The sequence below is a fragment of the Argiope bruennichi genome, chromosome 7, assembly GCF_947563725.1.
Source record: "Argiope bruennichi chromosome 7, qqArgBrue1.1, whole genome shotgun sequence".
Taxonomy (NCBI): domain Eukaryota; kingdom Metazoa; phylum Arthropoda; class Arachnida; order Araneae; family Araneidae; genus Argiope; species Argiope bruennichi.
In genome coordinates this window covers 15,702,521-15,721,608 of record NC_079157.1, presented here as the reverse complement: position 1 = coordinate 15,721,608, position 19,088 = coordinate 15,702,521, and the positions used below count along the sequence as shown (strand labels likewise).

Here is a 19,088-nt window from a genome sequence, read left to right as displayed (position 1 = left end):
AAAAAAATATAAACACAAAGGCCAAAAAAAGCAATGTTTGGTTAAATGTGTGATGATGAAAGGCTTTTACTCCTTAACAAGCTGGAATGGGGGAAGATATCAATGTTAAATGGTATTTTAGTTCAAACAGGCCATAAATTCAAGCACAGAAGCATCAAAAGGATCGTTGTTGGTCTTCTAGGACAATGCTAAGTATATATATATATATATATAAACGCTAATATACATGATACAGAAATTACTCTTATTTCTTATTGTTAAGTGGCCACTATGAAACTTAAACCAATCTCTATACAAACGTTTCAGATTGCTTTATTGAACATTTTTACAACTGCAGTTAAGGTATGTGACTACTTTCAGGGTGATTTTAAAAAAAAAAGTTCGAAAATAGTTATATTTTTACTATTTCTTGAATATTTGCATAAAAAAGATTAAAGAAAACATGTATGAAGCCAAAATGTACCAATTAAGGTGCAAAAGTGTTTCAAAAATGTAAAAAAAAAAAAAAAAGGTGTTTCTTTGCTTAAAAAGAAATATAAAGCAAAAGTCTTCTGGTTTAGAAATTTATTAAATGATTTGCTTAAAATTAAGGCGATAGCTTAAGAAATATATTATCTAGTTCCTGAAATAAAAAGTAAGTTGTAATTCTATTTATTCTTTAAATATTGGGGTTCAACTGATAAATAACACAAAATTTTCATTTTTTTTTCTTTTTGTGAAGCATTAAAATAATTATAAAATATTTCTAAACAGATATAGATTACTTATTCTCTACTGCAGGAACTGTAGAAGATATTGAGAAATTATTACACCAAATTTGAGCAAAAAATCTGCATTAGATGATGATTTATGAAGTGTTTCGTAAAAAATTCTATTAAGAATTAAAATGTGAAAAAAAAGCATCTAAAAATGTAAAACAGCATTAAGATTTATGTGAAATCAAATATAAAAATCAGGGTAATTCTCCAAAAAAATAGACCTAGAAACAAAATTCTAACAGTTTTATAAAGAAACCTGCTCAAGCATTAAGAATATTAAATTAAAAAAATTCATATTTTCACAAATAATCGATTTTTTTTAACATCGTCACCTACCTTTTCAATGTTTTTCTAATTAATGAAGTTGTAAAATATTATTAGAAATGTTCCAGAGAGGATTCGAAGCTCCTCCAAAAGCTGTAAAATGCATTCAGTCAGAGGAAACAAGATGTAAAAGAAATCAAGAAACGGACTTCAAACAAAATGTCCAATTCAACATGAAAATATGCTTCACCGTCGTCAGGTGAACAATTACTACGACTTAATTATGGGAATTGTTGACCATATCTGTGAAAACTATTATCTCAAAAATGAAAGGACGGGAGGGTTGCATTATCTTAAAGCTCAAAAAATTAATTTTTTTAAAATTACACAGAAATGAAACTGATTTTTTTAAAACTTAAAATACAATTTGTAAAAATATTTTTAATATGATGAAATTTAAACTCATCCATCAAAACATTCAATTACACGTTTATGCCTATTAAAATTAATATTTATTAATATTATATTATTATATTTAATATTAATATTTATTATTTCTTTGAATATTAACGAAGTAGAATTTTCACTTCCATCTTTATTTTATAGCACTTACGTCCCCCCCCTCTTAATTTGCATGCACTGTAGTTTATAAAAGACTGAATTAACTTCATGTTTTTCAATCTTATAAAAAAAAAGCAAGCGAAAAACTATATATTCCATATTAGTAGCTTAACAGCAAAAGAGTTAACATTCTGAGCGAACAAATTGGTCGCCAAAGGCAGCTAGTTTTGATGAAAAGCCCTTCATACAGCCCTAAAATTTCCTTTTGTGATGATCTATAGAAAAATCACTGAAAGATCGATTGATCATTTAAAACAAGGAAGTATAGACCATTATGGAAAATTCAATCTATTACCAAAGCTCGAGTTTCTACAAATTCCATCTATTCCCTTTATGAGAGGCATTCCAGAATCATTACATCATCGACAACAACAATGTTTAGATATCATTATACAGATAATTAAACTTTCTATAAATAAAACTGTGATCAAAATATTTTATAAATAAATGATATATAACTTTATTCAGCTTTTCATTTGGATATAACTCATTTTAAAAGTTATAACACCACAAAACTTTTTAGAATAATTTTCATTCAGATGTTCAAAATTTTTCTCTTTTTTAGTAATAAAATATAGTTTACAGAGCACAAACGAATTTTAGAAACTCCTGTTTTTCATCATTAAAAAAATGTATATATTTTCAAAATTGCATGTTTAAAAAAACGAATTAAAATTTTGATTATTCCTATGATATTTGATGACAAAACATTTATTCATTTAAAAAAAAAAAATGGTTTAGAATAAAGATTTTTAGCAAAGTAAAAAAAAAAAAAAAAAATAGAGCAGTCAATACCTTTCAAATTTAGATAGAAATGTTTAGGAAAGATTTATATCAATGAAATAGATATCTTTGCTATACTGTTAAATGGATTGGGGTTGATAGCAGGCAAAAATTAGAGGTACTAACTATAAGTTCTAAGAAATGATTATTATATAGTACATGCTCTTTCTCTCTTTTAAGGAAAAATTTTATGTTTACATTTTAAATTTCCTAATCTCGATCTTTTCACAAACCTTAATTGGTATAAATTAAATTTCTCTTACATATAAATCATGTATATTTGAAATCAAAATCTGAGCAATCTATATATTTACAACAGTCATGAAAATCCAAAATCAGCCACATAGTCTCATAAGTCGAGAAAGTATTGATTCAGAAGATGGTAAATGAACCATAGAAGCATTATATAAAAAAGAATAAATTATTTTAATACTTTTTAAAGTGATCTGTAATAATAGCAATGCCATACAACTGATAATATCTTGTAATTGTTATCAAACAGAATATGAAAGCTTTTTTCCCCCTTTGAGAAAGCTTATTCCATTATTCAGGATCCATTACCCGTACACCATACCAAGAGCATTCAAATCACACTTGTGTTTCTGTTATGCGTCAAATGAAATTGTACTTTCTAAAATATCAATAAAATCTACAACTTTATCACTCTGTCTTTAACTTACACATGTATTACCTTGTCAACATTACTGCCCTCCAAAAAACGCATCATTGCACATGAATAGTGTAAACTGAATTCTAAAATAGTTAATCAAACAATTACAGAATTTAATTTATTTTTAGAAATAAAAGTTTAAATTCTTAAAAGCATGGAGAATAATTTAGCTACTATTATTTAAAGCATCTATTATTTTGATATTGTCCTTTATTCCCTAGAAAACTAGGTAGAATTCTGATAGTTTGGTAAGCAATAAATTTTATTAATTTAATTTATAAAATAATTACCTTTAACATAGTTATTATTATGTCCGCAACCAAATAAGAAGTCATGGATGATCCTCTTTTGTCAAACTCTCTTTTACTGAAAAATTTTTTTAACAATAAAATAAATCAAAATAATAAAATTAAAAATAATATAATGAATCAAAATAATAAATTCAGAATATTTCATATTATTCAAAATATAAACTCCTTTCAAAAGCATATAGTTTCATTCAAAAACAGATGTATTAAACAAAAACATGATTTTAAATTTTAAATTAAAAGAGACAAATCTTGAGAGTGAACCTTAAAAGAGAGAAATTAAACTGAAATGGATCCAAGCTCATAATATTTTTATTTCAGACTACAATATTACTTTAAACAAGAGTTGCTAGAAAAAAAAAGCTTATAATTCTAAATAGTGATTAAATAATATGCATAACATTTAAGACCATATACCATCTACTAATTTTGTAAATAATTATTATGAAAATTATATTATTTACAAATTATAATTATTATTACTTACTAAATTGCAATTATTGCTTATTAAATTTGCATTGTTTTGAAAAAAAAAATATAGTCAATAAAATTTTAAGAGAACTCAAAAGCTAAAAGATGAATGTGAGAATGAATCACAGGCACCAATTTTAAAATCATAGGCATGATATTGAAAAGTATATTTAAGCAAAAAACTAATTTCCTACGGATTTTACAAATGGTAAAAAGTGAATATGTAATATATGTATTGCCAACTAATGAAGACAGTCTAACAAATTATTATTTAGTGTCTACACTACTTATTTGAAAGCAGTATAGATATTAAGAATCCAAAAACTGGCATTCTATTAAAATGTGAGAAACAAAAGAAGAGTGGTGGTTTGTTCATTAGTCTAGTAGAGCTGCAGAAAAAAAATTCAAAATCATTTTTGATACTAGGTTTTTTTTTTCATTTTTAATTTTATTTGATTATTTTTCCACATTGAAAGTTCATTGAATAATAAGTATAAGGAAGAATAATTAAAACGAAAAAAAAAATACATGTACACAAAATGAATTAACATGTAAGAGTAACACTAATTGTGCTGCTCAAGGAACAGCTCGTGACAGCATTAAAATTCATTTACTGTGTAATGATTATTTGGGAAATGGAAGACCAAAATCAATCCTTCCTCATTTTACATTCGGTGCCATTTTGTCTGCTAATCACAAAGAACAGATTTGGCTCACAGTCAACCATGTAATGCCTCATTTTTTCTCCCCTCCTCCAGCCTAAAATTTTGTTCTGCAGCGATAGTTTACAATTAGTTTACTATTTGCATTTTTGTAATTGCTGAATTTGAATTTTTGCGCTTCAGTTATATCTTGATATTTGTGTTATTGTGCTATCTTATGAAATAAAGCAAAGTTTCTGTTATCAAGTTGGTTAGATATTTCACCTTACACAAACCAGATGGATTTTTCATGTTATGCAAAATTTATACAAATGATAAATTTACACACATAGGCAACACTGTAAACAAACAAGTAGGCAAACAAAACAATAGGTAAACGCTGAAAACAAAATTAAAATGTACTTTAAATGTTACTTTATAAATGTTATTATTCAAATGGAACCAATTTTTTTAAAATTAAATTTTTATTTTATATGGCAAAGATATTGTAAATGTTATTATTCCAATAAGACCAATTTTTTTTATTAAATTTACATTTTATATGGCAAAGAAAAAACACTCACCTTAGAACACGAGTCAAATGCAACATATGAGATTTATTTTGAATTGTAACTGGAGAAGTAGCATCACTTTTTACAACATGTTGAATCAATAAAGGAAATAACTTCAATATTGAAATGCATACATCTTGCATTATATTGAATTGATTCAAAAGAAGTCTAGCGGAAAAAAAAAAGAAAATAGAAATTTAAAAATTGCAAAATGGTATGAATGAAAAAAAAATAAGGAAATGTCTTTAATGTTATATTTACTTTAAAGTACTAATGACTGTTTCAACTACACTATCTTCCAAGTATTTATTGACTAATATACATTTCAACGAAACCAGAATCTGTAAAAAAAAAAAAAGTTTTGAAATAAATTATGATAAATAATTAACAAACAACAGATTTTTAATACAAAATAATAATTTTAAAAAAAGATCATTCAAATATTCAGCAAAAAATAATTTGTTTGAAAATGCATAACTAATATTTCCAAGCAAGCCCTGACAAATAGTATTTCTTTTAAAGAAAACCCAACATTAATATTTATTGGTTACTCAAATAGAATAATGCATATGCTATAATAGCAATGTCATGTATTAAAGTTATTACATTCTGAAATTCATATTTATATATGAAAATACTTAATACTTTTGCATCCAAAAATTCATTGTATTATAATCATATTTAATTATGATTATTCCACAGAATTCTTTAGTAGTTTAAAAGTTTTGATTTTAGATAATCAGTGACCTGGATATTTATTTATGTTATAAATTATACACAGGAAATGTATAGAATTGTAAATTTTCCTTGAGACTTTCTTTACAAAAAAATGATTACATTAAAAATCAATTTTTTAGGGGGGGGGGGCCTTTTTTTTTTACACTTCTTTATATATAAATATAAATGAATCAATGTATAATCCAATCTAAAAGGGAGGGAAATGGAATTTTCTACATTCACATTATAAAACTCTGACATTCTTTCAGAAAATGCAAAGAGTTCTTGATTAAAATAAATAAAATTCATCAAAAGAGGATTTCTGTAGCCCAAGAATGAATTAATCATGATTTTTTTTAATGCAGAAGATCCATTAATTTATTGTTGATTCAATTGATACGAAATCTCAATAATATAAATTTCATGCAATATTTTTACGACACACGCAATTCTTAATGTTTCATTCATTTGAATCCCCATATTATAGCCATTTGTTTGTTTGTGTGTGTGGTGTGTTTACATAATGAAATTCAGAAAAACGTTTTACAAAGTCAGAGAACAGAAACAAACTATGTAATACAAAAAAAGTAAAGTGTGCATGTGTCAGAATTCCTTTAGATACTGCTGATAGATATATCAAAATTCATAATTTTCACTTTCCTTTCCATTTATTAATAATTTTCACTTCCCTTTATGAATTCAGTTTCAATTCTCACCAGTTCACCTGAACTTAAGTATTCATATAGGCTTCACCATTTTAATTTATTCATTTACCCAGTAAGGTTATAATGCTTATAGGGGCTCGGTTTCAATGAAGGAGTATTTTAAGTTCAAAACCTAATTCCATCGAAGAGATATCATATAAGTGGACTTGTGCATGTTAAATCCATTCAGGACCAATAGTTTATCATAAGCAGACAGCGGCAAAGTTTAATGTAGAGAGTGCTGACTCAGGCATCATTATCATCATTGAATCACAATTAAAACACAAGACTATTCCAAAATAAGTCATTGTTTCTAACGGTACTTCAAAGCAGGACATAAACATACTAAACTAAACATCCATCAGTAAAGTCAAACAAAAGTAGTGACATGTAATTTTACAAATCTTATATATCACTAAACATTCTAGGAATTCAATGTAAAATATAAAACTCTTTTGCAAAGTGTCCATTAATTAATCATTCAATATATTTAAAACACCACAAAGCAGGTAATAATTTAAACAAAATCGTAATGTTTTTTTAATATAAATATCCAATAATACAAAAACTGATTTTTTTAATTTAAAATAAAATAAAAAAGGATAGCATAACTATTTACCAAATGTACATCACTCAAATTCTGAATTTTTGTTGATAGGACAGAAATCAATCTTTTTATCATAATTTCAGGAAATGAATCGGTTTTTCTTGTCCGTGTATCAGAACTAACAAAACTACAATAATCTCCAAGAATTTCTAAACACTGTAATTGCTCTTTAAAGTCAGAAGATATATTTTCCATCTCAGTTGAAAATGAGGTATCTAAAATATCCAAAATGTAAAATTAAAAAACATTCCAAAAATTCCAAACAACATATAAAAATACTTAACTTTTGATTTTAATCTGAAGACTGGTGCATTATTTTGAAGATACTGCAAAAAACCGGAATTTTAAAATTTGACATTTATGAAGCAACTTAGCATAACTTAAAAATGCATTAATTTTTCAAAACATACTCTTCCTAAATGATATATTTAAACAAACTCAAGCCCAGTAAGACTGAAAAAAAATCTATCTGAAAAAAAAACTTTTAACAAATGAATAGATATAACATTATTCTTTTTCTAATCAGTGTATTCTTATTGCTGGTACTCTATAAAAGTTGTTAATAATTTCTATAATATGAGTAAGCTAAATAATTTAATTGTATTTTTTTAAAACAAATTCTCACAAGGACACATTTGTCCACTGAAAATCTCCACATTTAAAATACGAGAAGAAAAATTTTAAGTAAACATTTATAAGTGCTTACATAAGATTGTTACAAACATATATTTTTTTTACAAAATTAATATAAAAAGTATTAAAATGAAATTTTATACTGGTATGCTCCAATAGTATAATATTAGTATAATTGATTCCAATTTTATTACAAAAAATTTACAAAAAATATAATTATTCATAGCTCAATAAAACTAAAAAAAATCATTAAATATTAACTACACTGTTGATAAGAAATAGTATTACACCACCAATCACAAATCCTTGATGGATTTGGTTACAAATTTGATATGGATTTACATTTTAAATGCTAAACCTGTGAATAAAACTTTATTCTTTTAGATTTCTATGTTTTGTAATTATCATGTTAACTTTATAATTACAATAATAGATGGATAGATAGATTACCTCAGAATAGATTTTGTGCAAAATGTCACAGAAATATACAAATTTGTGTAAAGACCACATACTAATTTTTATCCTTCCTACTCAAACCTATTTTAATTATCATGCTTGCAGAGAGACATAATTCCAGAAATGTGTTTCTCAGACTCAAAGTAGACAGAAATATGTAGATTCATCAAAATCATTAATTCGAAACTTTTGACAATCACAACACTTTCTCTTTATATAGTTTGCATGCAAGGAAGTAAAAACCCATAGTGAAATTTGAATTTATTCTTCTTTTCATTAATTCAATTGATACTTTCCTAAATTAATAATTTAATCAATCAAATGTCAATCAACTAACATTTCTGATAAAACTAGATTAATTATAATGAGGTAGGAGTTACATATTCATGTGAATTTCATTAAAATGTGTCAGATATCCAGAAAATATAGTAATTCTGTTATTCATGACAAATAATGATACACCCATTTCTCATTACACATCTAGGCAGAAAATAGACTTTTTGTGTGTGTGTGTGAATGAAGAGAAAATAGTAGGCTTTGTTTTGCTTAATTGGCACATCAAGCATCATTTTTTAACATTTTTATATCTATTCAAGAATATGAAAATGAAAACGAATGATTTCCTCCAATAAACTGGACCTTCATATAAGCTCCTCCTATATTTGAAAGGAAATATAGAAAGAGAATTCTTGATGAATCCTTTAACATGACTTTGTAAATAAGTAACTTCACAAAATGGCATGTTTTGGAAGATCTCATCTCCTAATGGGAATGGAGTGAACCAATCTCTCTCTAAGTGCGCACTCAACAACGTCTCCTCAAGCACTAAGCAAATTTTTTAGCAGCCTCAAGAAAACGTTTATTAATTTTAACTCATAAACCATCATGACTATGAAACATTCTCTCACATCGAAATGTTTATTTCAGGATTGTACATCCTACATAACTACATCTAACTGATCTCATAATTCTGTTCTGATTGATCTCAAAAAGTTGTGGATATTTGCCATTTGAATTTCACTTTTTTCTCTAGCAACATAAACAATTTGATACTTGGTAACACAGAAATAAATCTTTAGTAGTTGATGTAATCTGTTGTACTAAAATAAATAATAGATCTTTTATGCGTTTGCCATAAAATTAACTTTTTTATAGTGCTTTTTTTTTTCATTTGAAAAATTTTCTATCTAATTCTGAATTATAACCTTTCTAGTCTGCCCATTTTAATAACTTAATATTTATCTATCATCTTTCTAATTCTTATTTTAATATTATTTCTTATTTAATTTAATCTTATTTCTTATTTTAATATGCAATTACATATACATATATTATTTAATATAGAAATGAGAAAAACGAATGATTATATGGATATACAAATTGTATATGAACTTTAAACAAATATTGCTATAAAAAATAAAATAAAATTACTGCCAAATAAGATAAATTGATTAGTAAACAATGATAAGACTGTTTGCATTTAAAACCTTTTAAAGAAAACTCTTACATACTAACAAGTTGATATATGATTGCAAATGGATCTTAGTTTTCATGTTTATACAAAAGCTTGCATCTGTATAAAATAAATCATGTTCCAGTATTGTTTTTTATTAATTTATATTTAAAGAACAATGAAAATAAATTACCTTCACTATCAGGAATTGATTCAAGACAATCCATTTCAATATCAGAATCATCATCATCAAAACTATATTTATTCTTCTTTAGTGAACGACTCAAATTTAGATTTTGATCTGAGGTGGAAACTGATGCTCTAGATAAAGATTTCTAAAGACAAAAATTAAAAAAAATAGTTATAGTAGGTAATTATATATTATCTGAATGCCACATACAAATGGAAAACAATAGTGATGAATTGGTAAGTTCAAATGTATAAAAAAACATGGCAAAATTAAAAGCAAAACTAAAAAAAAAGTAATTGCAAAAAATGTAGAATACAACAGAGAGAGTCTGAAGCTTATAAAGGACTGAAAATCTAATTTGACCTTCTTCTGTTACTATATTTTTCTATAATTAGGCTAGCATAATAAGGCAATTTTATATATTTTCTTATAAATGAAATCAGAAAAGTTACTACCATGATCATATATAAATTAATAATATAACACAACAAATAATAACAACATTTATAAAAACTCAGCTTTTTATTTCACATTATAGTTAGATCAAATTCTTCAAAAAAAAAAAAAAAAATACCGTTCATAGAAGATTGTTAAAAAAAGTAAAATTCTTAAAACATTTACATGATGTCATAACGAATATAGTGCAATATTTCTCCTCATAAGAAAATATATGATTTTTCCTGGATTATATAAACACCTTAAGGTTATCTATATGAACTTAATTATTGTTACAACAGAATTATTACTAATTTGTTCCCTTATAAGTAAGAGTTTTATGGATAGCTCCAATGGGTGCTGAATAAATGCAAGGGCAATGAGCCCCCAGGCATGGCAATTAACTAGGTAAACATTCGGCGATAAAAAAAATGAACCGGAATATTTAAGAATTTTGGTAATATCTCCATTATAACTCGAGTCACAGAATTTGTTCTAAAACATCTGAAGCGGCATGGGGATGTGCGAGGATAGAACCTGGGACCTTATAGTTAGCAGTCCAGTAACTTAACAATTATACCAAGACGATCGTTCGGGTAAAAGAGTTGTTAATTGGCTTATATGCTATTCACCACAGTACTCTCCCTCTAGTGAGTCGGAGGTGAGACGAACGATATGGCTGTTGAGTGGTGATGTATTGAGTAGCTGTTGTCTAAATGGGCCTGTATCCAGTTGATTAGCGCCAAGCGTTATGGCGAGCGTGTGTGGGTGCTGATACGCCAAGTGTGTCAGGCGACTTTTAGGTTGCTGTGTCAAGTGAGTCTGACGACTTTTGGTTGCGGGTAGATGGCGCCAAGGTTAAAGGTTGAAGGTTCATCGTTCAAGGTTGATTACAAAGGTTGAAGGTTCATCGTCCGAGGTCCCCAATTTGGCAATATGTGAAGTGCTAGGATAGAACCTGGGACCTTGTGGTTAGCAGTCCAGTAACTTAACAATTATACCAAAACGATCATTCGGGTAGAAGAGTTGTTAACTGGCTTATATGCTATTCACCACACATCTGATGTCCTGCAAAGGGAACTATTAAAGCAAAGGTTCATAGATGAAAGGAGCCAGTAGTTGAATCAAGAGATGTAAGAGTCAGTTGAATTCAATTCAAGTGAGTAGTGTTGAGTAAAATTCCTCCTTGGAGTATTGATCATCTGTAACTTCTCTCCAAGTGCTATTGTTGTTTGTTACTGATTTGCTGTTTATCTGCTGCTATTTATTGCAAATGTTTTCTTGTGTATATTTTGGGCGTGCTTCACTGCTGTGTATTTATATAGAATAAAGTGCCTTGATTTATTATTAAGCTTTTTGGACTTTTCCACTGCACAACCCACTTTGTATAAATTTACAAACAGATTTTAGAATTTTCTGTAATAATATTGAATTTGACTGAAAAAAAATATTAATAGGATTAAAAAAATTATATTTTAGCCACAATTTTGTATGAAAGACTTATGTCCCGCATAACAATGCATATATAATCATCAAATAATGACAACATACTTTAAAAAGTATTGACAATGTTAAACCAGCACAGTGGTCTCTCCAAAACTTTCTCACATAACACCTAATAAAGATGTAATCCTCCTCTCTGTGGAAAAATTTTTATATATTTTTTTTCCTCTTCAAAGTCACATGATGAGTGCTCAGATCCCCCATGTAAGCATTAGCATAAGAAAAAGAACAATTACTCATACCTTTTCGTTAATGTTTTCTAGACTAAAATTCAAGAGATCTTTCAGAATTTCTATAGGAATGGCACTTCCAACTGCTGTAATGAAATTACACAATTCTGCATCTGAGTTGCAATGCTGTATTCTTTTGAAAATAGCTACAGTATTATTCATGAAATCCTTTAAAAGTTGCACATTAGGTATACCATTTTCTTTCTGCATCTCTAATTCTATTGCAGTGTTCAGAAATTTCTGTAACAATAACACAAAACATTAAAAAATAATAATAATAAATAAAGAAAGAATCATTAAATAAAGTTTTCAAATCATAAAACAAATGTAAGAAGGTTTTCTTTAATCTGGATTGAATATTTACACTACAAATAAATGAATATTCATCATATAGGGATTTTGAAACAATGGGACATTTAACAAAAATACAATACGTTTCATAAACATTTTCATATATTTATATTAAAGAAAGTATTTGTATAATTTAAAATTTTTTAATATTGCAATTAAAAAATTAAAAATCATACATAAATAAGCCACTAATACAATTTATAAATTAATATCCTTTCCCATTTCCTAGAAATTTGTCAATGGGCAGTAAAACATGATCAAGTTTTTGGATCTGCAATTAAATCTTTTATTCAGAGATATCTCTAGGAAATTCTGTAGAATATCAAAATTTAAAATATTAAAGTTATATAGCCATATCTGAAAGTTTCTCCACACTGAGCCCATGCAAAAAAATATACAAGCTAAGAAACAAATATACGTTTCCTTGAAATGTTACTTAGCTGATATCTCATGTTTCTTGCGACCAAAAAAGCTGGACAGCACTTAATTCATAATTAACAAAGCATTATTTGGAATTAAATATAAATTACATTGTTTAAAATATATAGATAGAACTCTGGAAATTAAACGTAGCAGATACAAAAAAACTAAAGATTTTTTTTAAGAAGAGGAAGAACTAAAGAAGAAAAATAATTACTATTAGAATATTAAATTTTATCTATATCATGTTATAGATAATAGGCATAATATTATATCAAATTGTGCAGAGCATCTACACTCTAGCAGGTCAATTGACAAACACTTTTTTTTTTTTTTTTTTTTTTGCTACAATTATTCTATTTTTTTGAAAATGTCAAAAACAAAGAACACAGAAAATTCTATTTAAAATCTTTGTACGCAGAATAAAACCAAAAATTCTTTATCATTTCCAGATTAAATCCAGTGAAAGAAAATGAAAAGATAAATATAAATTGAATTAGAAATGCATCAAAGAAAGTTTTTTTTGTTACGATCTGATCATAAAAATAAAGTCTTGAATAGAGGATAAAAAGTATGTATAAAACTTATAATCAATTTAATTCGTTAATATTGCTCCCTTTACATCTTAAAATTTAATCTTAAACAATATATATATTTTAAATATAAAATAATGAGTATAATAGAATAAAATATTTACATACTCTAATAAATGAAGTAAAATGATTTGAATTTAGATCTTCGTCTTTTATAATTCTCTGGAAGTAGAAAACTTGCAAAACTTCAATCAACAGTGAGGCATGTTTTATGAATATTGATGACATTAACGTCTGTAACAAAAAAAAATGACATTTAGGAGGAAGCTACATATATTCAGATAAAGCATATATTCATAATTAGTTAAATTTAAAAAGTTAAATATTAATCTTCCAAAAGGCCCTCATGCAGAATATTTTTCTTCCTCTTGTTCTTAACACTTTATTCTGAAGTGTGTGTATTTGTATGTGTGGAATTGGGTGTTAAAATTTTGTTGCTTTAGCTTATAAATTCTGTAAACATTTAAGCCCAGTTTTCTAAATGGTAAAATATGGAACATCACTTATATTTCTGGCATATTTTATTCCAACAAAAATAAAAATTGGATGAAAATATTTGCATGGAAGAAAACAGTGGAAAAACAATATATAATCTTAATCAACATCAAATGATTATTAAAAAAAATAGAAGTGTTTTTTTTTCCAATTAACTCTACAAACTCAAAGTCTTCAATAACATATTCTGCCATATTTTTCAAGAATTATGCAACAAATATGATTAAAGATCATTTGGATTCAAAAGATTTTTATAATATTTAGGGAATTAAAACTATAAATAGCAATAAAAATTTATTTTATTCAAAAAGCAATTGTGCTCTTCAACAATAACACACAAATCTAGTCTACATTGAGTCTCATTATATATATTTGTGTTCTTAAAAAATTGTAATATGAACTTGCACTAGGAACAGCATTAAGTAGGTGCATAGTTATTTGCAATTACTCTAGTTATATTTCAACTTTTAAATAGAATTTAATTTAAGCAAAATCAGAAGATGTGGATTTTTCTTAAGACATATTGTGTATTTCTGAATAAAAATATAATTCCCCCCTACATGGAAAGTCAACCTTCTAACTCTCCGACCCGCCCTAAGGCACACGGATTTAAACCATAGAACTGAATGACCGGACCGCCGCAACAGCAATTGGCGGGAACTGTGGTTGAGTCCTAAGGGCCGTCACCGGCCACGGTACAACCCTCCCCGAAGGAAGTACGTCCCGTCATCGGTGGGGGGAGTCAGATCCCCCACCTATTATTGTACCCTCCAGGGTGGCAAGATCCAACCACCATGCCGGAAGCATCTCATCCTCGTTTCGAGGTGCCCCCCCCGAGGGTCCCCCCTACATGGAAAGTGCAAACTTAGCACAAGGCTAATTGAGGAATACTCAGACCTTTATTGTCTTCAGAAATGGAGATTAGGAAAAAGTGGAAGACTAACAATATAAGCAGGTGTTGTCTTCACCCAATTTTCATCCATACAGATATAATATGTAAATTATGCTAAGTACAATGAAGAAAATCAAGTATGTATTTTAAGCAACTTTTTTAATTTCTTGCATACAAAGTATAGTAATTGGCAGTTCAAACTTGAGATTTTCACAAACTTCCATGCTTTAAACTTCCCTGAGACTGAAAAACACATTTTTGGAATAATCTCTGTCTGTCTGCCTCTCACTTTAACCGTTCATCTCTTAAAAACACTTTGAGCTAGATGGTTAAGATTTGATATATGGGCTTAACATCACATTTGCAGATGTCTATGTAATTTTGAACAAAATCCATTCAGAGTAAGTTTGTCTTTTCAGACAAGTGAACATCCTAACTATAAAATGTGAAAAGATACATCAATAAAATTTGGTACACAGAGTTATCTATAATGTAAATGAGCATCAAATTTGGAATCAAATCCAACAAGGAGTTGACCATCTGTACTTTTACATGTATGTAAATGTATTAATTCAGAAATGTATTAACTAATGTAAATAAAATTTGGTCAAAATTTTAGCATCTAAAAGAGATCAAATTTTGAAACAAATCTGACCAAGAATCAGTCAGTTAAATAAATGAAATTTGGCATGTGAGCTTGTAACTACAATTGTAGTTCTAAGTCAAATTTTGATTTTAATCAGCTGGAAAAAAAGGTGTCCAAAATATATATTCGATATGTTTTGGTACATATATACTAATTGCATGCTAATATTAAATCACAAAAGGCAACATGCTAGCTTCTACCAAAGATCATTCTTTTATAACTAATATTCACCAACTGCATGTATTAATGTATATGCACATTATTGTTTACTGTACTACAAAGAACACAACTCTCATGTGTGAAAATAAAACTGAGCACTCTTTGCATTCACAACCTTACCCAAGTTCCACAATTTTATATGACGAAGAGGGAAGATAATACCTCTACGAGAACATATGAGAGAACGTTTTGGATTGAACATTCCTGTTAATTTTTGTTTCATTTGCCAGACTGAAATCAAATTTTTATACAGATATTTGATTACATGAAAATATGATTGATCTTTTAGGTAACATGATCATATGCCAAATTTTATTGATCCAAGACACTGTTTATGAGTTAATACTTTTGCATGCATGAGAAGGAGGTGACAGATGGTTAACCCATGAATAGATATCATAAAAAAATCGATACTTATCTACAATTATGATGATAAAACTTTTATCAGATTATATCCATGCATGTCACCAGTTCTTAACTATCGTCTACACAAGGACAGATAGAAAAACTTTCCTACTGGTGGATTTTTGTCCAAAATTAAGATTAAAAAAATAAAAAAATCAACAAACTTGATAAAAAGATTACAAATCAAATTTTAGCCATTTAGCTTACCATTGTTTAGTTATTGCATTCACAAGCACATAAATTGATAAACATAATATCAAAAATGTGTTTTTTGGATTCCTAAATTATGAATATTCAGCTAAATTTCAAGGTTAAATATGATCACAATACTTTTCCATCATAAACAAGAAAGTATAAAAATAAATATTGTTTCATTATCATTTTAATAAACATATGTATAACAATTTTTCCTTTATCCCCCCCCCCCCAAAAAGCCCCAAAAAATTATTTGCAAAGAAGGTGAAACATAATTAAGCTTGTACAGTCATTTGAAATTGATTTTAAATGACTGCACAATCTCCATTCCAAATTTTCATGGGAGTAAAATTATATCATACCCTCATAATTATTCATCAATATTTTAGTCTCAGACAATAAAGGTATCTTCAAATTAAATTTTGACAATAAAGTTCATATGTTGAAAATTTTAAATGAAACATTAACGTCATTAACAATTTTAATAAATCCTAAGTTATCTGAACTTATTACTTTAAATTAAGCCTGATTCAAAATTTCAAGTAAATTCTATAAATCTTTCTTAAAATAAAAGAATTTTCATATTTCTGGAAATTTTAAATTGTAAACACTTGAATTTCAAGTCATTGATTCAAATAACAGTTCTAGATATTTTTAAAAGTAAATATGCCTAATGATTTTTTTTTAATATAGGGCAAATAAAAAGTGAATTTTGAAAATAGACATGCCACTTAAATTTTTTATAAGAGAAAAGACTTCCCAGTGAGAATTTTTTTTTAAACCCAAATAAGGATGATTCTTTGTTTACCTGATTTGCAATAGTTTGCTGCTCAAAGATACTGCTTGACACACCAATAAAGAAATTAAGGATCTTTTCCCAAACTGGAGCACAAAGTACACCTGAAGGAGTTTTGATCAATTTCTCTTCTTTCTGCTTAATATCTGTATACTTCATTGGTAAGTCAAATGTAATATGTAGCAATTTTTCCTCTAAATCAGAAATCCATCTCACCTTTTCTAAACACAATTAAATATTTTATACTTCATTTGGGTTTAAGGCAATTATACAAAAAATTAATTTTAAAAAAATCAAAAATACCAATCAAAACAATTTAACAAGAATCAATATCTAATGACCAAATATTTGCTAAAATATTCAATAAATATTATACTTTGATCCATTTATAGCATCTTTTTTTAATGAGTAAACAAGTATAAATAAATAAAATATCTTGAGAAATAACTTTTAAAAAAAAGCCAGAATCACTTAATATTTTAAAAATAATCATGGAATAATTACTAATTTATTTTAAACATATTTTAAAAATTAACTTGTACAGTAAAAAAGTAGGTAATTCTTTACCAAAAATATAAATAATGATTAACTAAACACAAAAATATGAGATACGGATACAGATATTCTAAATAAGATGAAATTTTAATTATATTCATTGTACAATTTAATTTTTAAAATTTTCTCTCTTATGACAATGACTATGGCTCAATTTCTTTATACTGTTTTCAATACCTTGTGCTTTTATATTTTACTTTTGATTTCCAAATTTATTGTAATTTTAACACACTAATAAACATATGCTTTTGATCTGTTAATATGCTATTAATTATTTTCAAATCTATTAACATAAAGTACTTTCATAGAAAATTAAAATTTAGTTAAAATTATTGCATAATTCTGAAAACATTAAAATATTTAGTTATCATTAGGGACACAAAACTGCACAAAATTGATATTTAGCAAATCAGGAAGTGTTTGAAAAAATAGTAAACAGATATTATTTTGCAAAGCTCAAAGATGTTCAAAAAAGTATATTTAATATAGAATAAATTTGATAAAAGGATTTTAAAAAGCACATCTATTAATTTAAAGATAGGAGAAAAAAATTTTATAAATACTTTCTACTTTTTAGTTTTCAATTTATAACTTATTATTATAAATATTATAGAATTTTGTGAATTTTTTTATTCAAATTCATTTTTAGATGACAATGCCTCATTAAATTAATTATTTAACTGATAATTAAGATCGGATCATTGCCATTCTGAACCAACAAGCCCACAAAATTTTAAAATTTCAGTACATCAAAAGATGAGTGAAAAAATAAAATAAAAATAAATAAAGATTATTCATAGAAAATTTTTGAAGCAAGAGATTTTATTTTAAAAACTATGACAAATGGAAGAACTGAACAAATTGGAAAAGCATAAAATGACAGTTATTTATATTGATTTAACAATTATAAGTGCTGCAATTATTTTATCCAATCGCTGTTCAAATTTCATCAAATGCTGCAAAATGAGTTAATATAATATTTTAAGACCATAAGTACAATAAAGAGTATATAACATTTATAATAACTTGCACAATAATAAAATATTATGACGATGAAACACATAAAATAATTGTTTCTTATTGTTTCAAAACAACAATTATTGGAATGTGTACAATAAATGGTCATTAATAGATTAAATAAGAGGTCTTCTAATCAAGTAAGTCTTTTTATAATAAATTGAAGATGCTCGACACTTTTGTGTTTGGCTTCTTTTTTATTACCTGTCATAGTCTTCAGATAAAAAAATTTAACTATCAGTAACAATTAACTACTTTCACTATGATAAATCTCAAATTGACCATTTCAATGATTGTAATTATACATACAATGTGATATTGCTTTCATAAATCTAACATTTCTTATAGATAATTTTGTTTGGAGAATAATACAAAGATACATTTTCAATGACCACCTGAAAGTACACTCATTTTGAAATATTCTACTAATAATATTATATAGCATTTTTGAAAAATGATGTTCTTTTAAAATTCATTCACAATTTAAT

General features: G+C 26.7%; 1 protein-coding gene across 1 annotated transcript in view; it reads right to left on the bottom strand.

The window, feature by feature from the left end:
* The window catches only part of LOC129976379 (serine-protein kinase ATM-like), a 106,396-nt gene that overhangs the window by 68,123 nt on the left and 19,185 nt on the right, over positions 1-19,088 (bottom strand). Inside the window, exons 14-21 of the mRNA XM_056089911.1 lie at positions 17,041-17,249; positions 13,489-13,614; positions 12,029-12,256; positions 9,852-9,993; positions 7,129-7,331; positions 5,350-5,429; positions 5,101-5,256; positions 3,387-3,462 (exon numbers count right to left, since the gene is read on the bottom strand). Of these exons, the coding sequence (XP_055945886.1) occupies positions 3,387-3,462; positions 5,101-5,256; positions 5,350-5,429; positions 7,129-7,331; positions 9,852-9,993; positions 12,029-12,256; positions 13,489-13,614; positions 17,041-17,249 (1,220 nt within the window). The remainder of the gene's footprint in view (positions 1-3,386; positions 3,463-5,100; positions 5,257-5,349; positions 5,430-7,128; positions 7,332-9,851; positions 9,994-12,028; positions 12,257-13,488; positions 13,615-17,040; positions 17,250-19,088) is intronic.